The 25848-nt window shown below is 44.1% G+C and overlaps 1 protein-coding gene across 2 annotated transcripts in view; it reads right to left on the bottom strand.

Moving 5' to 3' along the window:
* The window catches only part of RET (ret proto-oncogene), a 92644-nt gene that overhangs the window by 19781 nt on the left and 47015 nt on the right, over positions 1–25848 (bottom strand). For both annotated transcript variants that reach the window (XM_026714552.2, XM_087932154.1), the window contains exons 4-12: positions 25198–25439; positions 22146–22347; positions 20925–21124; positions 10207–10465; positions 8674–8799; positions 7310–7420; positions 6585–6704; positions 5668–5921; positions 1337–1484 (exon numbers count right to left, since the gene is read on the bottom strand). In XM_026714552.2, coding sequence (XP_026570337.1) covers positions 1337–1484; positions 5668–5921; positions 6585–6704; positions 7310–7420; positions 8674–8799; positions 10207–10465; positions 20925–21124; positions 22146–22347; positions 25198–25439 — 1662 coding nt within the window. The remainder of the gene's footprint in view (positions 1–1336; positions 1485–5667; positions 5922–6584; positions 6705–7309; positions 7421–8673; positions 8800–10206; positions 10466–20924; positions 21125–22145; positions 22348–25197; positions 25440–25848) is intronic.

Here is a 25848-nt window from a genome sequence, read left to right on the forward strand (position 1 = left end):
TAACTCCACTTTCTACAATGATCTTCAAGGGACCAGAGCTCTACGTGGTGTCTAATCATTTTTTATTACAGTTTTGTGTCCTCCCTTAGAATAATGTGACATGAGCCATGTCAGGCTGACGGATAATTCCTCAACGAGGCCAGTCATCCCCCAGGCAGGTGCAGAAGTGAACGATTCCTGAGCATTACACAATCTTTCACTGTTATCCAAGCGCCAATGAAGGATGACTAATTCCCAGTAATTACAAGGGGGAAGGGTACCGACACATTTGCGTGGAAAGTGACACATCCATTTAAACTTTCCCCAGGAAAGCTGCATTTTGGTGATTTTATTTATTAGAGGTTAAAGAAAGAATAGGCACAGGGAAGTTATATGGTGTGAGGATTTTAAAAAGGACAACTGGGAAGAATTGGAAAGCATAATTTTGATTTGGATAGAAATCAAAACTTGTTTAAGCCCAAGAATTGGGATCAACAAACATATTTGCTTAGACTGCAATTTCAAAGTATACTCCTAGCTGGGATTCATAGTAAAAGATACTTCTATTTTATTTCATTAAAGTATGAAACGGAACAATGTAAAAAAAAAAAACATAGACAGTAACCAGGGAAATCAAATCTTATTATGAAAGTTGATTGAAGACAAAAAGAGCCCATTAGATTCCTCAACTGACACGCTTCTTCAGTCACACTGGATTGTGGGTTCATACAAAATCTAATGCTTCAGTGCACACAGAACACCATAAAGGAAAGCACAACAATGCACCGTTGTAAGATGGGACTGGCCGGGGGGAAACCAGAGGTGGGCTAGAGACCATGCAAAAGTTGGTGTCAGATGTTTAAAGATGGCTTATAGACAGAGGACATCAAATGGGAAGCTGGGATAGGGATTCAGTGGGACGAAGCTTGCTGCCCTTTGCACTTTGTGTGAAAGGAACCAGTGACCATGATGCTATCTCTCAGCCTCACATGGTTCAGGGGACGCGTGGTTAGGGCTCGTGTGGTTACGACGCTGGGTTGACAATCAGCAAGCCCGCATTCGAGACCCCAAGGACTGTTGTGGTGGGGAGGGATGAGCTCCTGTCACTGGCTCCAGCTCCTGCCCATCTAGCAATTCGAAAGCGAGTAATCGCAAGTAGATAAATAGGTACCACTTTGGTGGGGAAATTAATGGGGACATGAAAGGAGCCCCAATGCTGATGTCATTGGTTAATCCTTTCAAAACACACACACACACACACACACACACACTATAATAAGTGGAGAGCTACGGAACAGAAACAGAAGGGCTGTTTTCCTTACCAAACGATTCTCAGAATTTCCCAGGGAGAACCTACCTTTCAACATTTTCACTGCCACCGTGGTGTAGCCAGCCTTGCCCTTGAGTCGGAAGGCTGTCGCTTTGACAACTTTTCCAAATTCTCCCTCGCCGAGAGTCTTGCCGAGCACCAGGTTCTTCCGAGGAAATTCCCACTTGGGATCTTCCTATAGGGAGAGAAAAGGAAGAGAGAGAGAGAGAGAGAGAAAGTCAGACGGAACTACAACTGAGTCAACCTCTGTTAAGTGCATCTTTCTCTCTTTCAGACCACACAATTAATAGCGTGGAAGAGCTCCTTGTTGCATGGATGACACATTACCTAGTTGGACAATGAACCGTCAATCAGAATAGAGCTAGAAGGGACCTTGGAGGTCTTCTAGTCCAGCCCCCTGCTTGAGCAGGAGACCCCATATACCATCTCATACAAGTGGCTGTCCAATCCCTTCTTAAAAAACTCCCGTGATGGAGCACCCACGACTTCTGGTGGCAAGCTGTTCCAGTGGCTAATTGTCCTCCCTGGTGGGAAGTTTCCCCTTAATTCCAGGCTGCTTCTGCTACTCTAATAACTAAATGCTTTCTAATTGTAGGCAGAAGATAGCATTAAAACACCAGAATAATGCTATAATCATGATGGCTAGTGATTTAAAAGAAAATGAGAATCAGTGCTGTTTTATGCAGGCCAAATATAAATGAGTAAATGTCTAAGACACACATATCTCACACACTATTTCTCTGACGTTAAATATAAACCAGGCAACGACAAATATCGAAGGATCTTTTTAAATGCAGAGGTTTTTTTTTTTTTTAAGCTGCAGTTTTTAAACCAAGAAAGAGCTTTTCCCCTGTCTTGTCTGGGCAGTTTAATTTGCCTAGAGAAGGTAGAAGAGAGAAGGGGGGGGGAAATAGAGCATAGAACAACAGAGTTGGAAGGTACTTCCGAGGTCTTCTAGTCCAACCCCCTGCTCAAGCAGGAAACCCTAGACCATTTGAGATAAATGGCTGTCCAGTCTCTATTTGAAAGCTGAAAACTACCCAGAGATTAAAAATTCAAAAAGGTTGTGATTGGATCACAGAATTCTGCTGAGAAACAGGACGGTACCATCTCCTGGTGGCCCACAATATCCACAACACATTGTGACTTACAACCGATGGGACAACATGGTAGGCCTAGATTTACCTCACCTTGAAGAATAAGATCCATGGCCTGGGATGAAAATAGGACAAATAAAAACAAAGGGGACATAACCACAGGGAAGTGGCCCTGTTTGTGGGATAGGGAGCTGTGGATCTACTATGTATACTAGACTTGGCCAAATGAAGAGGGTTGTTGCTGTTTTATTGTTGTTTGCACCAGCATGCCAAGCGTAGCTTGTGCCGAGATCTTAAAACACACACACACAGTCCACAGTGGTTGATTGGAAAGGTTCCCAGTTCTGCATTTTGCAAATGCTGAAGGCTTGACAGCTACCCAGTAAGACCGAGAGAACTTAAGATTTATAAATAGTAGGTGGCAATTATGCCAGAATCTGCCTAAACCCTCTCAGTATTCTTGGTGCCAGGAGGAGGGGAGTAAAAGGGTGTTTGTAAACACAGTTTGGGCTGATTTATGGAACTCGAAGGGGAAGGAGGATTCTTGGAGAAGCTACCTATTCATCCTAGACAATGGCTTTTCTGTTCTGCGAAGCTACTGATAAATAAAAAACAAATAACGTAGGGCTTCCATGGAAAAACATCTGCTCTTAATACCTAAATACTCATGGTTTGCACATTGGGCTCTTTAGGTTCTTTCTTTCCCCCTTTTTTTTCAGTTCTTAACTGAGTTGGTTCCAGTTCTTAGCATTGCTCCCAAAACCTTTAATAAGTCCTGGACTTACGACCATGGTCGAGCCCAATCTTTGTGTTGCCAAACGAGTTTGGCCTCGTTTTATGATCTTTCTTGCTGCCATTTTTAAGTGAATCATTGGTAAGGCAGTCACCCGATCATTAAGTGAACTCTCCCCATGGATTTTGCGCATCAAAAGGCTGCAAAAAAAGGAATCACATGACTCCCGGGACACTGCAATTTTGATCACATAACCCTGGGGATGTTGCAAAGGGTGAAAAAACCGGTTATAAGTCACTTTTTCTCCAATCACTACGCCAGCATTGATGGTGTTACCTAGTTTGGTAGTGAAACGTCTGCAAGACAACAAGCTAGCTCAGAGAGCGACCCCCTCATTTCAACGCTGACTCCAAATATTCTCCTTAATCGGTCACACAGTTGTACCACCGACCGCTTGGACAAATAAGGAAGTTTGAGAAGATGATCAAGAAACAAGGGTGCAAACTTCATGCCTAATACACTCTGGAAATGAAGTTGGAGCCTTCTTCATCATTTGGGGGCTATTTACAGAGCTAAGGTAAAGGTTCTAGGGGGCACTGCTCATCTCCGTTACAAAGCTGAAGAGCCAGCGCTGTCCGAAGACGTCTCCGTGGTCATGTGGCCGGCAGGACTAAACGCCTTTGAAGGTACACGGAACGCTGTTCCCTTCCCACCAAAGGGGTCCCTATTTTTCTACTTGCATTTTTTACCTGCTTTCAAACTGTGAGGTTGGCAGAAGCTGGAACAAGTTAATGGGAGCTTACTCCGTTACGTGGCGCTAGGGATTTGAACCGCCGAACTGCCAACCTTTCTGATCGACAAGCTCAGCGTCTTGGCCAGTGAGCCACCGCATCCCTAGAGCTAAGTATTGTAAAGCAAATAGTTTTGTGTGTGTGTGTGTGTGTGTGTGCTCTCTTTCTCTTTGTGTCATTCCACACACAAATGGGTGACTATGACAACCAGATCCCAATTTGCTTCTTAAAAACCAAACCAAACCTTGCTTTCCTTTAAACGATGAGAAGTGAAAAACTACATTTGATATATTGCAGTGGCACAGCTGTTAGCAGCTGCAAGGGGGAAATTGCTGGCTGGGGTTGCTAGGGAACATTAAAATAATTGATTGCAGGCTTCAGAGAAAAAAAACCCAGTTAACTGTAATCTAATTGCTCCTTTCTGTAGGACAAGCAATCATGTGTTGTGCTCTGTATCAAAAAGCGCATAACTAACAAATAAACTATTGTAACGAACAGAAGCACGTGGAATGTTTGCTGTTCATACAGGCTGAATATGGCCGGGTCGCAAAATTCACATGGAAATGAGTGATTTGTAAGTAACAACACCCAATTTTACTTTAAAGAATATTTCAGTCTACTACCTTACATATAATTGCAATCAATAAACATTCTGTTTCATCAGCTAGTATATCAATGTACTAGCGGGATACCCGTGCTTCGGCTACGAAACTACGTGATTGGGCTTAGTTTTGGGGGAGGAAAATAAGGGAAAAAATTCTTCCTCTGCCTATCAGCATCCATCAGTATTCATCCAGCTAGCGTCCTGTCAGTGTGTGAGAGAGTTGAGGGCTGTTTGGAAACAGAAACAGTATTTGTTGTGTGAACAGGGAGACAGCAAGGAGCCTTAGCTCAACTGTTCTGTACTAAAGCTGCTTGGTGCTATGAAACTGAAACTGAAATACAGATGATGACAGGCAGGCAGGCAAGCAGACACGAGATAGATAGATAGATAGATAGATAGATAGATAGATAGATAGACAGACAGACAGACAGACAGACAGATATAGATAGATAGATATGGACAGACAGACAGACAGAAATGTTTCCTTAAGGAATACAAAGAAAGATACAAATGCCAAAGCTTTTCTAATGCATTTTGCATTTAAGTTTTTAAAACTAAAATTTAAATAAATTTGCCTGTTTGAAACTAGGGATTATTTTTGCTAAAAGAAACAAAACAAAACTTTAATCTTTCCTTAGAAAATCATGGTGGTTTAAAAAGAAGAAAAAAGAAAAGGCATGACTGCAGTGTCAGACTAAGTATATGTTAACATTATGCAACATGCACACACACACACACACACACACACACACACACACGATCCGATCTGCCTGGGAATAAACTCATGAATTGCTCCTGTTTTACAAGCAAAAAATGTCTAGAAAAGTACTTCATCTTTTTTTATTCCTAAGTAGTAAGCTGACATCTACCAGTAAGCTTTCTGAAACTTGGTTAATGTATTTTACTTGGTAACAAGCAGTGGGGTGCCAGAAGTAATAAGGGTGGTGAAGAGCAGGTTAATGAATCCTTCCAAAAATCTTATTAAAATCTTTTTTTTTTTCCTATTACATTCCTTTCTGCCTCCACCTTCTACGTCCCTCAGGGACATGCTATCTCGCAATGAGGCACAGCCTCAGATAAAACCCTTGCAAAACATCTTCCTCATTAACCAGCTGAAAACGAGAAGAACTTACAGGTATTTTAAATGCATCTACTGACATTTGGTTCTCGGAGTCCATCGATGGTCGACGGACATTATTGGAGGAGTAGTTGATGGGATAGGCCTGAGCTGGCCGCCGGAAGGTCATCTCTGCCGAGGCGATGGGCGTTTTGGGTGCATTCTTGTGGTAGCGATAGATGAAGTAGGAAGAGAGGACAACCGAGATAATGAAAGAGAGCAGAACGCCCCCCGCAATCACCATTTTGCACATGTCATCGCAAAGGTGTTCTGTGGAGAAAGAAGAAATATCTGACACTCTTCCCTCCTGATCTCTCTCTCCCTTTTTATGATCCTGTAATCCCTTAATTCGGGGCAGGGTGGCTCTGAGAATTTACTGGCCAGACGCCCTTCCTGACACCGACATGGAGTTCACAGCAGATAGAAGCAGCAGATAGAAGAGAGAAACGTCTGTTTACCACCTACGGTAGAATTGAACTCTCAACTCCCTCTTGTGATCTACTATCCCTTTCGCATTTTGAGCAATACATTTGCAGTGGGGAAACATCTGTTTAAGAGGACAATGTCACCACCAAAATGCGAGAGCCGGGATGGTGAACCTATGGCATGCATGCCAGAGGTGGCACGCAGAGACCTCTCTCTGGGCACGTGAGCCGTCTCCCAGTTCAGCTCTGCCACACATGTGTGCGCCCATCTCCCGCCAGCCAGCTGATCTTCGGGTCTCTGCTGTGCACGTGCGAGGATCACGCACACAGGGTCAGAGAGCACAGGGGTGTTCGCCCGCACATGCCTAGGGGGCTGGGGTGTATGCATGTTGCACGTGCGCTGCATTTTGGGGTTGCGTGTGCTTGCTTTGGCCACTTGGTGCCGAAAAGGTTAGCCAATGCTAGAGCATCCAGCAATACAACCAGAGACTCACAACTTCAGACTTACCCCTGATATCATCTTTTGCACAGTAACAGTTTATTCCTGGAAAGCAGTGACAAACTCCGTGCCCTGCCTTGATTCCAGTTCCAAGGCTTCCTTTCTGGTGGCCTCCAATAATGTTGGTTCCTAAATCAAATTCAGATTAAAATAAGTTTAAGCGAGGCACAGCACTCAGGACCAAATGGCGTTTTCCTAATAAATATTTGAAACTTCGGTTTATCAAAAGTGAGAAAACTGACATCTAACAGATTAACCCAGTTGGAAGGGACCTTGTAGGTCATCTGGTCCAACCCCCAGCCCAAGCAGGAGACCCTACACCATTTCTGACAGAGGGCAGTCTAGTCTCTTCTTGAAAGCCTCCAGAAAGGAAGCTCCACAACCGCCGAAGGCAACTTCTCTTTCATGAGTTGATGGTTCTCACTGTCAGGAAATATCGCCTTATTTCCCAGTTGAATCTCTCCTTATTCACAGAGGTGCTGTTTCCCACCCACCCGCAGGGTCAACTGGACTTCCTGGTTTTTATTTGAAGAGGTTTCGCTTCTCATCCCAAGAAGCTTCCTCAGCTCTTCCAGCAGATGTCCAGCAAAGCATTCCTGATCCGTCTTACCTCCCTGAGCTCAAAGTCATCCGCCTGATGCTATCACCTGTTCACTTTGGGGCAGAAGGAAACCAAACAGGCATCAAAGCTAACAGTAATTTAAGTAATTTAGTAATGTAAGTAATTTCCATACTTGTGCAATCTTGAGGGCAGACTCTCTTATCTCTGCTTTCTACAGCATCACAAATTCCATCCGGACATGTCCTGATGCTTGGAGTACAGGTAGAGTAGTTGGTGGTTATTCCTAAAAACAAAACATGGTCTTTTCAGTGCTCGGCCATGCATAGACAATTCAAACCTATTCTTGAGGGAGTTTAATCGAGTGTCTTTCTTTTTTGTGTGTGTGCATATTCCTACATTACTCGTGCGATAGAACGCTCTAGGTTTCTTCTTCAAATGCACAGCTTCATATGCAGTGATAACGGAGTCGCGTTGCTATTTACTTCACATGCTCTGATGACTTTACCTCTAGTTGGGTCATGAAACCACCTTGCTCGGAGAGCACCAAGGACCCCACAGTTCATAGGCAATATTACAACGCTGGGTGACATTGAGCCAATCAATCCCCAGGGAGACTGGGAGTTCTAGCCCCACTTTAGGCATGAAAGCCAGCTGGGTGACTTTGGGCCAATCACCAGGAGAATGTGAGTTCTAGTCTGCCTTAGGCATGAAAAATGGCTGGGTGTCTTTGGGCCAACCCCAGGGAGCCTGGGAATTCTAGTCCACCTTAGGCATGAAAGCCAGCTGGGTGACTTCGGGCCAATCCCGAGGAAGACTGGGAGTTCTAGTCCCACTTTAGGCATGAAAAATGGCTGGGTGTCTTTGGGCCAACCCCAGGAAGCCTGGGAATTCTAGTCCACCTTAGGCATGAAAGCCAGCTGGGTGACTTTGGGCCAATCCCAAGGAAGACTGGGAGTTCTAGTCCCACTTTAGGCATGAAAAATGGCTGGGTGTCTTTGGGCCAACCCCAGGGAGCCTGGGAATTCTAGTCCACCTTAGGCATGAAAGCCAGCTGGGTGACTTTGGGCCAATCCCAAGGAAGACTGGGAGTTCTAGTCCCACTTTAGGCATGAAAAATGGCTGGGTGTCTTTGGGCCAACCCCAGGGAGCCTGGGAATTCTAGTCCACCTTAGGCATGAAAGCCAGCTGGGTGACTTCGGGCCAATCCCAAGGAAGACTGGGAGTTCTAGTCCCACTTTAGGCATGAAAAATGGCTGGGTGTCTTTGGGCCAACCCCAGGGAGCCTGGGAATTCTAGTCCACCTTAGGCATGAAAGCCAGCTGGGTGACTTCGGGCCAATCCCAAGGAAGACTGGGAGTTCTAGTCCCACTTTAGGCATGAAAGCCAGATGACAAACCAGTCAGTCAATTCTTGTCGCAACCAATGGATCCACACTCCGTCGGTGGGGAAAAAGTCAATCGCACACATTCCACCAAGTTGGTGCTTGGTGCCCCTGTGGTTCAGCCCTCAGGGGGTTTTTCAAATGTGCAAATCTACCTTTCCCACTTCCTTGCCTCCACTGGCATTTTCCCATCAGCACTCCGAGACCTCCACATTCTTCACACTCTGATCGCCTTTTGCTCATAGCACAGGAGTCTGGACAGTTCTTATCGCTCTGTATAACTGAGAAGAGAAAGGACACCAGTGTCGCATCATGGTCCCCCTCGTGTTGCCCAAATCCTTCTTATAACCCTCCAATGTCAGGCACAAAAATATAAGGATCTCCCCTTAAGTTCCAGGTCAGGAAGATTTCTTGCTCGAGTCCACTCAAAACGATCTAGTTAGACAGCAGTCAGCACTAAATTGCTGACTAGGTGCTAGGCAAGAGTTAGTGGAATTCAAGGAAGGCTGGACTCATGGTGGGATTCAAAAAAAATTATTACCAGTTTTGTGGGCATGGCTTGGTGGGTGTGGCTTGGTGGGCGTGACAGGGGAAGAATACTGCAAAATCCCCCTTCCCTCCCCACCCCACTAACCTGCTTTCCAGCTCCATTCTCCTATGCAGGGCAACCAAAGAAGACCCAGCCAATCAGGTGGGACTCAATGGGAGGCAGAGAAGAGATGGGGGCGGGGCCAGTCAGAGGTGGGATTTGCCGGTTCTCCAAATTACTTAAAATTTCCACTACCGGTTCTGCAGAACTGGTCAGAACCGGCTGAATACCACCTCTGCAGTGTTTGTGGACATGTAATGATTCTAGGCTGAGTCCTCTTTTGACTCTGCCTGCAGTTTCTACCTGCCCTTCTCCTGCACAGAAAAGTCTTCAGCCAGCAATTGACTTCATGGGGCATAATACAACTTCTTTGGCGACTTCTTCTGGGATGTTTTCATGACTTCCCAGTCTAGTGTTCAGCCCTGAGTTCTATCAATCTATCAATCATCTATCTATCTATCTATCTATCTATCTATCTATCTATCTATCTATCTATCTATCATCTATCTATCTATTTATCTATCTATCTATCTATCTATCTATCTATCTATCTATCTATCTATCTATGGCACAGTGGTTAGAATGCAGTGTAGCAGGCTAACTTTGCCCACAGCCAGGAGTTCGATCCTGACTGGCTCCAGGTTGACTCAGCCTGCCATCCTTCCGAGGTCAGTAAAACGAGGACCCAGCTTGTTGGGGGCAAGAGGCTAACTCTGAAAACTGCTTAGAGAGGGCTGTAAAAGCACTGTGAAGTGGTATGTAAGTCTAAGGGCTATGGTGCGATATATATTTCCTCTTGGGTAAAAGCCTAAACAAAACTGACTTATGTAACTCACTGAACAATAAAAGAAGTTGTACAAGAGTCTTGCCCTTAGGAATTTCAATTATTAATTTGTATCACAAGTGAAAGGGAACAAGCAGTGTAGAGCAGGGGAAAATTTCATCACGGATATCTCTGTTGCAATACCAGCAAGAATTGGAAAAGGGGTACACATTCCTTGGTTCTTTACTTGCAGGCTCTGTTGTATATCAACTAGCTCCACCCTCCTTAATGAAGGGTAACCAAACTTCAGCTTTCTAGAAGCAGGAAAAGTCTTACGTGATCCTCCAAGCACGACCGTAAGATGAGCATAAGCTTCCTTCCTGCTCCACTCCTCTTTAGCTAGCACAGGGTAGTGTATTTCTCTGCACTCGGGGCTCTGCAGCACAGCTGAATTGTTCACATAGAGAATTCCATACTTGTTGTTGTGGCTTGGAGCAACCTCCACCGCGTAGCAGCTGACATTTGGACTCTCTAAGCTGTAGGTGATGCTGACTCCGTACAACTTCATGCAGTTGTCAATGCAGATCTTTCCTATCTAGGCTCAAAGAAAAGAGAGAGAGAGAGAGAATGGGAACAAGAAAAAGGGAAGCCATCGAAATATCGGCAAGCAGAGCAGAGGAGGAGAGAAAGAGGGGAGAGGAGAGGGAAGAAAGAGAGAAGAGGAGAGGGTAGAAAGAGAGGAGAGGGGAGAGAGAGGAGAGAAAGAGAGGAAAGGAGAGAAAAAGAGAGGAGAGAAAGAGAGGAGAGGAGAAAAAGAGGAGAGAGAAGAGAGGAGAGAAAGAGGAGAAGAAAGGAGAGGAGAGGCAAGAAAGAGAGGAGAGGTGAAAAAGAGAGAAGAGAGAGAGGAGAGGAGAGAAAGAGAGGAGAGGGAAGAAAGAGAGAAGAGAAGAGGGGAGAAAGAGAGAAGAGGAGAGAGAGGGGAGAGAAAGAGGAGAGGAGAGGAAAAGAGGAGAGGAGAGATAGAGAGGAGAGGAGAGAGAGAAGAGGAAAGAAAAGGAGAGGAGAGAAAAAGAGAGGAGAGAAAGAGAGGAGAGGAGAAAAAGAGGAGAGAGAGGAGAGGAGAGAAAGAGGAGAAGAGAGAGGAGAGGAGACGCAAGAAAGAGAGGAGAGGTGAGAAAGAGAGAAGAAAGAGAGGAGAGGAGAGGCAAGAAAGAGAGGAGAGGCAAGAAAGAGAGGAGAGGAGAGAGGGCAGGACAGGGTAGAATAAGAGTTGGAAAGGGATTTGGAGGTCTTCTAGTCCAGGGGTCCCCAGCCCCCAGTCCATGGACTGGCACCAATCCGTGGCATGCCAGAAACCAGGCCACAGAAACAAGCAAAGCCCCATCCATGGGATGCAGGCAGCACATGAAACCACACACCCTTCGCTCCACAGAAAAACCTCTCTCCACTGTACCCCAAAGGGTCCTTTCACCCTCGTTGGTCCAGCAAGGATATGGATAGGCTCAAATTCATAACCATGGGAATTTAATGATTGAATTCCCCGGAATAATAAGGGACATGATGACAAGTCATCTGAAATGCCAGATCATTTGCATTAAGGTATTAAATAAGAAAATGCATATTACGTCCTAATGTTCTAGCCTCACCCCAAGGCACAGTAAAATGGTTTATAAACCGAGCAGGTGCAACTAAATGAATAAATAAATCAAAGCATTAGTAAATGGGAATAGCATATTAGATTCGGCCATTAACAAGCCTTGACTTGAGCCTCCAAATGTTTTGTTTTTTTAAAAATATCCCTCCCTTTATGTAATCCTTCCAACATTGCCTTCATATGTGACACATCTCAACATAGACTGACATTTCCTGAATCTAATGGGTTCAAAAAATGCATTTCTTTCTCTGTTCCTCAACTGGGGGTATCTCCCCTCCCTTCTTCTATTTTTATTGTTGACCTTTGCAAGTGGAAGTTTTTGCTTCTGGTATACACAACCAAACTTCTGAAAATTAATGGGTGGTTCTTTTATTACATATAACTGAAATTGTAGGTGGTGATCATTTTGGGTTTGCTCCCCTTGACAAATCTCAAAAACAGGAGATGTCATATGATGGTCATTTTCTCCTGCTCTCATGTCACCTTGGTCCTTGATAGCTGTCTTCCAATATTTGAGGGGCTGCCACAAAGAAGAGGTGAGTCAACCTGTTCTCCAAAACAGGGAAAGCAGGACAAAACCCAGTGGTTGGTTGAAACAAATCAAGGTGAGAAGAACCAAGCAAGAAACCCATCAAGGAGAGAAGAACCGAGCGAGAAACCCATCAAGGAAAGAAGAACCGAGCGAGAAACCCATCAAGGAGAGAAGAACCGAGCGAGAAACCCATCAAGGAGAGAAGAACCGAGCGAGAAACCAATCAAGGAGGGAAGAACCGAGCGAGAAACCCATCAAGGAGAGAAGAACCGAGCGAGAAACCAATCAAGGAGGGAAGAACCGAGCGAGAAACCAATCAAGGAGAGAAGAACTGAGCGAGAAACCAATTAAGGAGAGAAGAACCGAGCAATAAACCAATCAAGGAGAGAAGAACTGAGCGAGAAACCAATCAAGGAGAGAAGAACCGAGCGAGAAACCAATCAAGGAGAGAAGAACTGAGCGAGAAACCAATCGAGGAGAGAAGAACTGAGCGAGAAACCAATCAAGGAGAGAAGAACCGAGCGAGAAACCAATCAAGGAGAGAAGAACTGAGCGAGAAACCAATTAAGGAGAGAAGAACCGAGCAATAAACCAATCAAGGAGAGAAGAACTGAGCGAGAAACCAATCAAGGAGAGAAGAACTGAGCGAGAAACCAATCGAGGAGAGAAGAACCGAGCGAGAAACCAATCAAGGAGAGAAGAACTGAGCTAGAAACCAATCAAGGAGAGAAGAACTGAGCTAGAAACCAATCAAGGAGAGAAGAACCAAGCGAGAAACCAATCGAGGAGAGAAGAACCAAGCGAGAACCAAAACATAGAAAGCAGGACAAAACCCAGTGGTTGGTTGAAACAAATCAAGGTGAGAAGAACCAAGCAAGAAACCAATCAAGGAGAGAAGAACCGAGCGAGAAACCAATCAAGGAGAGAAGAACCGAGTGAGAAACCAATCAAGGAGAGAAGAACTGAGCAATAAACCAATCAAGGAGAGAAGAACCGAGCGAGAAACCAATCAAGGAGAGAAGAACCAAGCTAGAAACCAATCGAGGAGAGAAGAACCGAGCTAGAAACCAATCAAGGAGAGAAGAACCGAGCGAGAAACCAATCAAGGAGAGAAGAACTGAGCGAGAAACCAATTAAGGAGAGAAGAACCGAGCAATAAACCAATCAAGGAGAGAAGAACTGAGCGAGAAACCAATCAAGGAGAGAAGAACTGAGCGAGAAACCAATTAAGGAGAGAAGAACCGAGCGAGAAACCAATCAAGGAGAGAAGAACTGAGCGAGAAACCAATCAAGGAGAGAAGAACCAAGCTAGAAACCAATCGAGGAGAGAAGAACCAAGCGAGAAACCAATCAAGGAGAGAAGAACTGAGCGAGAAACCAATTAAGGAGAGAAGAACTGAGCGAGAAACCAATCAAGGAGAGAAGAACTGAGCGAGAAACCAATCAAGGAGAGAAGAACCAAGCTAGAAACCAATCGAGGAGAGAAGAACCGAGCGAGAAACCAATCAAGGAGAGAAGAACTGAGCTAGAAACCAATCAAGGAGAGAAGAACTGAGCTAGAAACCAATCAAGGAGAGAAGAACCAAACGAGAAACCAATCGAGGAGAGAAGAACCAAGCGAGAAATCAATCAAGGAGAGAAGAACTGAGCTAGAAACCAATCAAGGAGAGAAGAACTGAGCTAGAAACCAATCAAGGAGAGAAGAACCGAGCTAGAAACCAATCAAGGAGAGAAGAACCAAGCGAGAAACCAATCAAGGAGAGAAGAACTGAGCTAGAAACCAATCGAGAAGAACCGAGCGAGAAACCAATCAAGAAGAGAAGAACCAAGCGAGAAACCAATCAAGGAGAGAAGAACTGAGCTAGAAACCAATCAAGGAGAGAAGAACCAAGCGAGAAACCAATTAAGGAGAGAAGAACCAAGCGAGAAACCAATTAAGGAGAGAAGAACCAAGCGAGAAACCAATTAAGGAGAGAAGAACTGAGCGAGAAACCAATCGAGGAGAGAAGAACCGAGCGAGAAACCAATTAAGGAGAGAAGAACCGAGCTAGAAACCAATCGAGAAGAACCAAGCGAGAAACCAATTAAGGAGAGAAGAACCAAGCGAGAAACCAATTAAGGAGAGAAGAACTGAGCGAGAAACCATTCAAGGAGAGAAGAACCGAGCGAGAAACCAATTAAGGAGAGAAGAACCGAGCGAGAAACCAATCAAGGAGAGAAGAACCGAGCAATAAACCAATCAAGGAGAGAAGAACTGAGCGAGAAACCAATCAAGGAGAGAAGAACCGAGCGAGAAACCAATCAAGGAGAGAAGAACTGAGCGAGAAACCATTCAAGGAGAGAAGAACCGAGCGAGAAACCAATTAAGGAGAGAAGAACTGAGCGAGAAACCAATCAAGGAGAGAAGAACCAAGCGAGAAACCAATTAAGGAGAGAAGAACCGAGCGAGAAACCAATCAAGGAGAGAAGAACCGAGCAATAAACCAATCAAGGAGAGAAGAACTGAGCGAGAAACCAATCAAGGAGAGAAGAACTGAGCGAGAAACCCAACAAGGAGAGAAGAACCAAGCGAGAAACCAATTAAGGAGAGAAGAACCGAGCGAGAAACCAATCAAGGAGAGAAGAACCGAGCAATAAACCAATCAAGGAGAGAAGAACTGAGCGAGAAACCAATCAAGGAGAGAAGAACTGAGCGAGAAACCATTCAAGGAGAGAAGAACCGAGCGAGAAACCAATTAAGGAGAGAAGAACCGAGCGAGAAACCAATCAAGGAGAGAAGAACTGAGCGAGAAACCAATTAAGGAGAGAAGAACCGAGCGAGAAACCAATCAAGGAGAGAAGAACCGAGCAATAAACCAATCAAGGAGAGAAGAACTGAGCGAGAAACCATTCAAGGAGAGAAGAACCGAGCGAGAAACCAATTAAGGAGAGAAGAACCGAGCGAGAAACCAATCAAGGAGAGAAGAACTGAGCGAGAAACCAATCAAGGAGAGAAGAACCAAGCTAGAAACCAACTGAGCGAGAAACCAATCAAGGAGAGAAGAACTGAGCGAGAAACCATTCAAGGAGAGAAGAACCGAGCGAGAAACCAATTAAGGAGAGAAGAACCGAGCGAGAAACCAATCAAGGAGAGAAGAACCGAGCAATAAACCAATCAAGGAGAGAAGAACTGAGCGAGAAACCAATCAAGGAGAGAAGAACCAAGCGAGAAACCAATCAAGGAGAGAAGAACTGAGCGAGAAACCATTCAAGGAGAGAAGAACCGAGCGAGAAACCAATCAAGGAGAGAAGAACTGAGCGAGAAACCAATCAAGGAGAGAAGAACCAAGCGAGAAACCAATTAAGGAGAGAAGAACCGAGCGAGAAACCAATCAAGGAGAGAAGAACCGAGCAATAAACCAATCAAGGAGAGAAGAACTGAGCGAGAAACCAATCAAGGAGAGAAGAACTGAGCGAGAAACCAATCAAGGAGAGAAGAACCGAGCGAGAAACCAATCAAGGAGAGAAGAACCGAGCGAGAAACCAATCAAGGAGAGAAGAACCGAGCAATAAACCAATCAAGGAGAGAAGAACTGAGCGAGAAACCATTCAAGGAGAGAAGAACCGAGCGAGAAACCAATCAAGGAGAGAAGAACTGAGCGAGAAACCATTCAAGGAGAGAAGAACCGAGCGAGAAACCAATTAAGGAGAGAAGAACCGAGCGAGAAACCAATCAAGGAGAGAAGAACTGAGAGAGAAACCAATCAAGGAGAGAAGAACCAAGCGAGAAACCAATCGAGGAGAGAAGAACCGAGCGAGAAACCAATTAAGGAGAGAAGAACCGAGCGAGAAACCAATCAAGGAGAGAAGAACTGAGCTAGAAACCAATCAAGGAGAGAAGAACTGACCTAGAAACCAATCAAGGAGAGAAGAACTGAGCGAGAAACCAATCAAGGAGAGAAGAACCGAGCTAGAAACCAATCGAGGAGAGAAGAACCGAGCGAGAAACCAATTAAGGAGAGAAGAACCGAGCGAGAAACCAATCAAGGAGAGAAGAACCGAGCTAGAAACCAATCAAGGAGAGAAGAACCGAGCTAGAAACCAATCAAGGAGAGAAGAACCAAGCGAGAAACCAATCAAGGAGAGAAGAACTGAGCTAGAAACCAATCGAGAAGAACCGAGCGAGAAACCAATCAAGGAGAGAAGAACCAAGCGAGAAACCAATCAAGGAGAGAAGAACTGAGCTAGAAACCAATCGAGAAGAACCGAGCGAGAAACCAATCAAGGAGAGAAGAACCAAGCGAGAAACCAATTAAGGAGAGAAGAACCAAGCTAGAAACCAAGCGAGAAGAACCAAGCGAGAAACCAATCAAGGAGAGAAGAACTGAGCGAGAAACCAATTAAGGAGAGAAGAACCGAGCGAGAAACCAATCAAGGAGAGAAGAACCAAGCTAGAAACCAATCGAGGAGAGAAGAACCGAGCGAGAAACCAATTAAGGAGAGAAGAACCGAGCTAGAAACCAATCGAGAAGAACCGAGCGAGAAACCAATTAAGGAGAGAAGAACCAAGCTAGAAACCAAGCGAGAAGAACCAAGCGAGAAACCAATCAAGGAGAGAAGAACCAAGCGAGAAACCAATTAAGGAGAGAAGAACCGAGCAATAAACCAATCAAGGAGAGAAGAACCGAGCTAGAAACCAATCAAGGAGAGAAGAACCAAGCGAGAAACCAATCAAGGAGAGAAGAACTGAGCTAGAAACCAATCGAGAAGAACCGAGCGAGAAACCAATCAAGGAGAGAAGAACCAAGCGAGAAACCAATCAAGGAGAGAAGAACTGAGCTAGAAACCAAGCGAGAAGAACCAAGCGAGAAACCAATCAAGGAGAGAAGAACCGAGCTAGAAACCAATCAAGGAGAGAAGAACCAAGCGAGAAACCAATCAAGGAGAGAAGAACCGAGCGAGAAACAAATCCAGGAGAGAAAAACCAACGCAGAAATAAGGGGACATTTCCTGACAGTGAGAAAAATCAATCAGTGAATGTTCCTCCAGAAGTTGTGGGTACTCCATCACTGGAGGTTTTTAAGAAGAGATTGGACAGCCACTTGTCTGAAATGGTATATAGGACCTCCTGCTTGAGCAGGCGGCTGGACTAGAAGACCTCTGAAGTCCCTTCCAACTCTTGTTATTCTGTTATTCCTGTGTAATTATTAGCTGGTCTGCTGAAAACCAACTCAAAGACATAATTTCTTCCTTGCTGTGTCATTCTTTCTCGGTTTCTTGGCTGCTTATATTTCATCCTTCCGTTCCTTTGCTTGCCAAGTTAAATTTTCTGAAGTCCTACTAGACCTGCTTTATTGGAAAGAAAAAAAAGTCCATCTCTACTAAAAAAGACATTAAGATGCAGATAGTCTATTTTTAATTATCGTTGATTTAGAAAAATTGAATTAAAGCCTCGTAATGATTCCTTCCTAAACTACTTCTCAATCTCATTTGTAATACTCTTTACAGTAAGTTGGGCACCACTGTTTTCCACTATTTTAAAGACTTTTGGGGGTGTTTCAGAATTTTACCAATAGACTTTTCAAAATGCTATTTTACTCGTGAATTAGAAGTGTTTTAAATGTGACCTGGAATGAGTCATCGTTAGAACTTCAAGAAAACAAGTAGAAAGATAATGGCCTTTTAATGTGTTGCTATTCTTATTTAAATAACTGAGGAGAAATATTACTCCTGGAATTAAAGCAGATGAGTTTAAGACAATTAACATTTTACAAGTCATTTTTCTTCATCACAATGCTAGTAACAAAACCATGTATTTTTTTCCTCTCTCCAGAAGTAAGATAAATCTCCATGCTTTAATTTTATTACCTTCTTGGAATGTGATTTTTTTTAGGAAACACAGTTAGACAATTTACCTGTAACAATGGTTAGGAATGTTTGGAATTGTGTGCTCATTAGAAAAATGCTACATATAAATTGAATTTATCCATTAACAAATGTGGATTATCTACAGATTAAGCCTTGAAATAGGAGCTAAACGTTAATTTCAAACAATGAAGGATGAATTAGTTTCTATCCTCTTTTATGAAATCCAGTTCTAAAACAGGATAGCCATCTACCAGCAAATCTGTCGCTTCTCGTACGGTTTAATTTTTATAATTATCCTCATTTTTTCTTCTCATTTTTTTTACTGCTTTCTTCTGCTCTGCTGCTTGGAACATCTGCATTTTTTACTTAAATTGCACAAACTACTTAAGACACTTGCTATCTCTATCAACACCGATAAAATATGAGCGATTTTGGATTGATAGGCATTGAAAAGCTACATTTTTCCAGCCCTAAAAACAGGCCTAGGCACAGCCTAACAATAAACTGTGGTAGATTAATTGCAAAGATAATTCAGCACATGAGAAACGAACAAAGGAAGATACAGGAGTGCTTATACAGTGAAAGCGATTAGTAGTTTGCCATAACATGCATTTACTCAAACTCTTGCATCATATTGTAGAGTCTGAGCATTGCAGCGACAAAAATCGCCAGCCCAAATTAACTATAAATTAATTGCCTCCTTCTAAACCGCAACACAGATCAGTTCATCAATTAAGCACTTCCTCTATAGCTTAATCAACTTTAAGCGGTTACTTATTTTGTCTTTGCAATCACTTTAAACATTTCATTAATTATAATTTACTGTTTTAAGGCATGTCTAATAGCTGTCTCTCAAGTGCAAAAGACCAGGTCCATACGTGAAGGTTCAGTTTAATGGATTGATTGCTAAATGCCTATGTGCAGGAATCTTCTCAACAATTAGCAGCTGCTAAGAACTAGATGAGGGCCAATGGAATTCAAGGGGGTTGGACTTGGTCCCTTTGTGGCTACGTAGAGATTCTACGCCAATGCCTTTTTTCACTCCACCCCCAAATCTGCCGTCTTTTCTCCTACAATATCATGCTATAACTTAGGTGGAAACAGTATGGAAAATGTATTCATTCATTTTTGTTATTAGATTTATATCCCATGAGTGGTGCGGTGGCTTAGAGGTGGACCTCTTGCCTCACAACCAGGAGGCTATGAGTTCGATTCCAGGTAGAGGCAGATATTTTTCTCTCTTAGCACACAGAATATATCTGCTGAATAAAACTCCACACTGGTGACAAGAAGGGCATGCGGCCAGTAACAGCTCCATTCGGTTGCCCAGACTCCACCCCCCAAAGGGTCATTAAAAAGATGATGATGATGATATGTATATCCCATTTTTCCCACCAAGTGTTTGGCGCAGATCTGCCTGTGGCTTTTTCCACGCAAGGAAGGATAACCTATAGAAAGACTGGTAGGTCATAAATTACTTACTAAGTTTCTGTATCTGCGGATTATAGTGTGGAGTGTGTCAACTAAAAAGATACTCCTTTGGTCTTTTTAGCTGCCAGAAAAAGGGAGTGGGGGAAAACAAGGCATTCCTTAAATGTCTAGATAATCACCTTGGCAGCTCAAAGTTGTTGGTGCATAAGAAAGTTATTGGAGAGCATGATGGATGACTCTTGGAGATGGATATGTGTCCCATTGGAGAATTAGATAAGGGGGCATGGGGGGAAGACCAGGGTCAAGGGGGAAATGTATGATGTGATTTAGTATCGGCTGCACCCAGCCACACGCCAACATGGCCGCTCCTAATAAATCAATTTACTTTTCTCTGAGATGCGGCTAGAGACTTTTGATCTGAACGAGGGTGGATTTGTTGGAGTCCTGAAAGGTGTGATTATGGCGCAACACCTTCCCGGCTGCATCCTATCGCTGCCCTTCCTGCCAACTAGCCTGTTTTAACTTTTGTAAGAGCAGACGAAGACGGTGCAACCATCCCACCTCTTTGACTTCATCAAGGGAACCATATGCAACAGCTCATTTAGTGACACTGAAAAAAAAGTGATTTTCACGCTTATGACTGCTGCAGCGTCCCCAGGGTCACCTGATCAAAATTCAGATGCTTGCATATTTATGATGGTTGCAGAGGGTCCCTGGGGGGGTCACGTGATCCCCTTTTGCGACAAGCAAAATCCACGGGGAAGCCAGATTCACTTAACAACCGGGCTGCTAACTTAACAGACTTGGGTGATTCACTTAACAATGGTGGCAAGAAAGCTCATAAAACGGGGCCGAAGTCACTTAACAACTGTCTCACTAAACATAAAATTGTGGCTCAATTGTATTCGTACATGGAGGACTAACTGTATCTCCCAGGCAGGAATATCTTTGCTGAGCTGAGTCAAACTGTATACAATAGTGGTTCTGTGGGGCATGGCTTGGTGGGCATGGTGTGGCTTGGTGGGTGTGGCATGGCCTGGTGGGCGTGGCTTGGTGGGTGTGGCAAGGGAAGGATACTGTAAAATCTCCATTCCCTCCCCACCCCACTAACCTGCTTTCCAACTCCGTTCTCCTGTGCAGGGCAACCAAAGAAAACCCAGCCAATCAGCTGTGGGTGTGGCTTGATGGGTGTGGTGTTCTGTGGGTGTGGCTTGGTGGGTATGGTTTGGTGTGGCTTGGTGGACATGGCAGGGGAAGGATACTGTAAAATCTCCATTCCCTCCCCACCCCACTAACCTGCTTTCCAGCTCTGTTCTCCTCTGCAGGGCAATCAAAGAAGACCCAGCTGATGAGCTGGGACTTGAGAGGCAGAGAATAGATGGTGGGCGGGGCCAGTCAGAGGTTGGATTGGCCAGTTCTCTGAACTGCTCAAAATTTCCACTACCGGTTCTCTAGAACCTGTCAGAACCGGCTGAATCCCACCTCTGGTCTACATCCTAACCATCTTTTCACTTATACACACGTTTTCCTGCCTGATGTTTTAATTCTAAGAAGCTCGTGTTTCAAAGAGAAGAGAGGTGCCATCCTCACTTGTGAAAAGTTGGCCGCGTTTCTGTTCACCATGAACTGATACGTCGGGTTCGAGAACTGGATGAAAACTGGAAGGATGGAGATGTTGAAGTGAAGCGTCAAGGATCTGTCGGGGCCCTGGTACGTTGTGTCGTTCACAATGACATCCAGCAGGAGGGACCGGCTCTCCGTAATGGAAACGGTCCTGTTTAGTATCAACTCTGTAAAAAATAAAAAAAAATAGAACATTGGTTTCACTTCCTTATACTTTAGCACATGGGAGGAGGAAATTTTACACAGCAAAGAGAGACATCCAGTGGATGAAGAATGGTCAGGCACTGGACTCCACGAGAAACAGTAATTTATGGGGAAATCCGGCCACAGACATACTGAAATGCAGAGTTGTGTTCCACACCACAACCCCAAAATCGTTTGGAGGAAACACACCTGGTAGAAGAAAGCCTACAACCTATTCCTGTTATACTGGCCTGAAAGAAAGAAGGAAAAATATCTTTTGGAAGGACTTCTAATCCAATACCCTCCCCAAGACAGGAGATTTGATACCATCCTGGTCCAAGGGTTGCACAATCTTTTCTTGAAAACTTCCAGCAATGGAACTACCCACAACTTCCAGAGGAAAGCCATTCCAGTGATTAATTGTTCCCACTGTCAGGAAATAACTCCTTACTTCTAGGTTGGATTTCTCTTTTAATGATCTTCCACCCACTGCTTCATGTCCCAACCTCAGGTGTTTTAGAGAACACGTCGACCTCCCTCTTTGCGGCAAAGATTTCTTCATACCCCAGACCTATTATGGCAAATATCAGAAGCTCCCAAAATGGCATCATTGGATCCAAGAAATCAGACGATTCCTTCAATTTCTGACCTCATAAAACAGAAGGAAAAGATTGGGAGTTCAGCTTCTCCTTAATAGTGGGTGGGTAGAATCAGAGGATAATACATAAATTAAAGCCATTTTTATAAGTTTTAAAGGGGCGTAACGTCTCAGTGGTTAAAGATGCTGAGCTGACAGTCTGGGTTCGAGACCCAAACTCTGTGCAATGGGGGTTTAGAAGGAAGGCACCTACACATCAGCACCTGCAGAAATATGGGGGCATATTTGTTCATATGTGTATGTCTTCAAATTTTTTTAAAAAAAACATTCTACATCGGCTTGAGTTCTAACCACGATCTTTTTAACGAAAAGCGTGGCCGTGACAATAAAGATGTGCATAAAATTACTGTATTCATGTTGTGTGCCCCGCACTTGGCTGCCATTTGGGTGGAAATAGATCTCGTGGAAGAGGTGGTCCACTCGAAACGTTTCCTGTATCCAGGGATCGGATGAATTTATGGTGCCCGTGTATTTCTTCCTGCTGGTATCTACCGGGTAGATAGGAGTCGTGTCCGCATCCAGAACCGATAAGGCTGCCAAGACAGTACCCTGGAAAAGAAGAGAGGTAGATTAAAGCCCCTTTCCACCAGCATCCAGATCAGCATAGATGAACCCCAAAATTAACATCAGGCCATCAATCAAGTAACTACCAAGGAAGCCAACAGTAAAACCAGAATGGAAGAACTTACCACAAAGCCAACTCATTGAGGGACAATTTAACAATTCAGTGTAATTACTTCAAATAAATAAATACAAATTATTTTAATTTTTCTCATTCCCATTTCATGCTGGCGCTCCTTTTTGCATCCTTTTTTTAATGATGCTATTCTACCATCTCTTTGATATAGAGAAATATGAAAAAAAACATTTTTTTTAAATGAAGTATTGGTTGGGTGGGCTTATAACTTACATCTGCAGCCAAGATTTGCAGGTAAAATTCACATTCACTGAGCCATGGTGGCGCAAGTGGTGAGAATGAAGTACCGAAGGCTAACTCACTGCTCAGTTCAGGAGTTCGAATCTCACCAGGCTCCAGGTTTACTCAGCCTTCCATCCTTCTGAGTCATTAAAATAAGGACCCAGATTGTTGGGAGCAAGAGATTGATTCTGTAAACTGTTTAAAGAGGGCTGGAAAGCACTATAAAGCATATATAAGTCTAAGTGCTAGTGCTATTAGTGAAACTCTCATCCTGCGATGATTTGTCCATGGTGAGTTAGCCACAGCGAGTTGGCCATGGTGAATTGACACAGACACAGTAAACGGTCCAACCAAAACATTTCTAAGACCACCTCAACTAACATTGAAGTGTTAGTTGGGCAAGTCACTAAAATATAAACTGAGAACAAACCTCATTCCTTACTAGCACTGATGATGTTACCTAGCTGGGTAATGAAATGTCTGCAAGAAAACAACCAAGCTCAGAGAGCACCAAGGACTCCCCATTTCAACCCCGAGCCACAAATATTCTCCTTTATAGGTAAAGTGATGCAGTAACAAGGCACAACTCTTGAGCTGTGATTGTAAGAGCAGCTTCCAGGTGTGACCTTGGGATGAAGAATCTGACCCAAGAGTTCCGGCAAAAGAATAACATCGATAAATTGACCTTAGACAGGGGACACCTATAACTCGGACTGAATCAGCCATTGGCTTAGTGCATTAGTATTTCCAATCTGCCTAGACAACGGCCGTCGGCGGAAGCACGTTTCAGCCATGAACTAAATGAATGAAACATTTCTTAGTCAATTATTTACAGCACGCCTCCACCGCTCACTCTCTGCGAGAGAATGCAGAAGGGAGAGCATCAAAACAACCACTGCCACAAAATGGATGGAAAGAGTGAGGGGGTCTCTGAGCTTGGTTGTTTTCTTGCAGGCATCTTATTACCCAAACTAGGTAACATTATCGGTGCTAGTAAGGCCTCTTAAGATTGTTTGGGAGTTAATCATCAGCCTAGATTAACCTCAGACCAACAATCAAGCAGGGAACCCTATAGTATTTCAGACAGTTAATTCTCCATTCTTTTTTTCTTAATAAACTCTGAAGCACCCACAACTTCTGGTGGCAGGCTGTTCCACTGGTTAATTATCCTCACTTTTAGGAAGTTTCTCCTTAATTCCAGGTTGCTTCTCTCCTTGATTCGTTCCCATCCAATTTTTACTTGTCCTGCCTTCTGGTGCTTTAGTAAATAAATTGACTCCCTCCTCCTTGTGCTAGCCCCTCAAATACTGGAATAGTACTATTATGTCATCCTTAGTCCTTTTCTCTAATCTGGCCATACCCAATTCCTGCAACCTTTCTTCATACGTTTATCAACATGCTATCGATCTTAATATGGCTTTAAAGGGTGCATTTTAGACCAAGACAAGCATTGAAGCTGGAAAAAATGTATACTTGTTTCAGGAGCCCGCATGAAACACCAACATAATCTATCCAATCATGATAAATCGGCGCTAAACAAGTTTCTCAGATCACTATTATTGCATGCATAATCTTCAACCCAGCAGAGTCAAGAAGAAATGGAACTAAAGAAAAGTAGCAGTGCTAATTCTGGACTGATGGTGGCAGCAAACACACAAAAATGAGACTTTTTTCTTGACAAATCCTCAAAGCTGGGGAAAACAACTTACTGGATGAAGAAAGATAACTTCATACAAGGGCTGATCAATGGCTAAAAAGCAGAGGTCAGGAAAGGTGCTTCCGTTTTTAGAAGTTCATTTCAGTATTAAATTTGGATCCCTCCCTCTAAACTACCCTTACAGTTTTGTTTTTTTTTGCTTTTATAGACATCCTTTTGAAAACTATTTTTTTTTTAACTAGCCTGTTTCCCCAAAAATGCGATCTACCCTGAAAGTAAGTCCTAGCTTGATTTTTACACGTGCACCCAATATAAGCCCTACCTCCATAATAAGCCTTAATTAAGATCCTGCCTACTCCGGAGTGGACAGGTAAAACTTAAGCTAGGGTAATGGTGTGTGTGTGGAGTTGCCCTACTATTTACCTTTGGACAGTTGTAGCCAGGACTCGCATACCCCGACACCTGCCTTACTGATCCATTTCTTCTGCAGCTGGCAAGGATGACAAGGCTTTCCTGAAGACCTCTGCAGCTCATAACAAAGCTCAGGATCGATCCGGAGCTTTCTTGTCAGCTGCAGAGGCCTTCAGGAAAGTCTTGCTGGCCACAGAAGTAGTTCTTGAAGCAAAAAAAGGAGGCCAGGGGTGTTGTGCACTCGTGAGGTTAGTCAGTGGATGACATCCCCCCCAAAATAAGACCTGGTGCCTTTTTGGGTGGCAAAAAAAATAAAATAAAACGGGGTCTTATTTTTAGGGAAACATGGTATTACAATCCAGCTGTCTGAACACGAGACCTAGAGACAAAATATCCCATTGTGCCGGCTTACCTCTTCTCTTTTGAACTCCACTATGGCATCTGTTGTGCTAGTCCCATTGGACAGAAAAGGAGGCATGTCATCTTCATCCAGAATATGGATGAGCAGAGGGACCTCCCTCAATGTCTCCTGGGAGCCTTCCTTCAAGGTGCATTGAGCCAATATCTCGTACTTTTCTCGTTCTTCTCGGTCGAGGGGTTTGGACACTCCTAGGGTGGTGGTCTCCTCATCATAATAAAAGGGCAGGTTCTCATCTGGAACACAGCAGTAAAGAAAACCATATTGTCTCATGAAAACCTGCAGTTATTCGTGACAACATTGGGTCCCGAAAGTCCATCCTGCACACCTTGCAACTCACAATGACGGTGGCGCAGTGCTTAGAGTGCAGTACTGCAGGCTACTTCTGCTGACTGCCTGCTGACTGCAACTTGGCAGTTCAAATCTCACCAGGCTCAAGGTTGACTTGGCCTTCCTTCCTTCCGAGGTGGGTAAAATGAGGACCCAGATTGTTGAGGGCAAATATGCTGACTCTGTAAACCGCTTAGTCGAAGGGCTATTGCTATCTTCCTTCCTTCCTTCCTTCCTTCCTCCCTCCCTCCCTCCCCCCCTCCCTCCCTTCTAGAGGTTGACTCAGCCTTCCATCCTTCCGAGGTGGGTAAAATG

The sequence above is a fragment of the Pseudonaja textilis genome, chromosome 4 (assembly GCF_049901715.1).
Source record: "Pseudonaja textilis isolate UNSWEBS1 chromosome 4, rPseTex1.2, whole genome shotgun sequence".
In the NCBI taxonomy this organism is placed as follows: domain Eukaryota; kingdom Metazoa; phylum Chordata; class Lepidosauria; order Squamata; family Elapidae; genus Pseudonaja; species Pseudonaja textilis.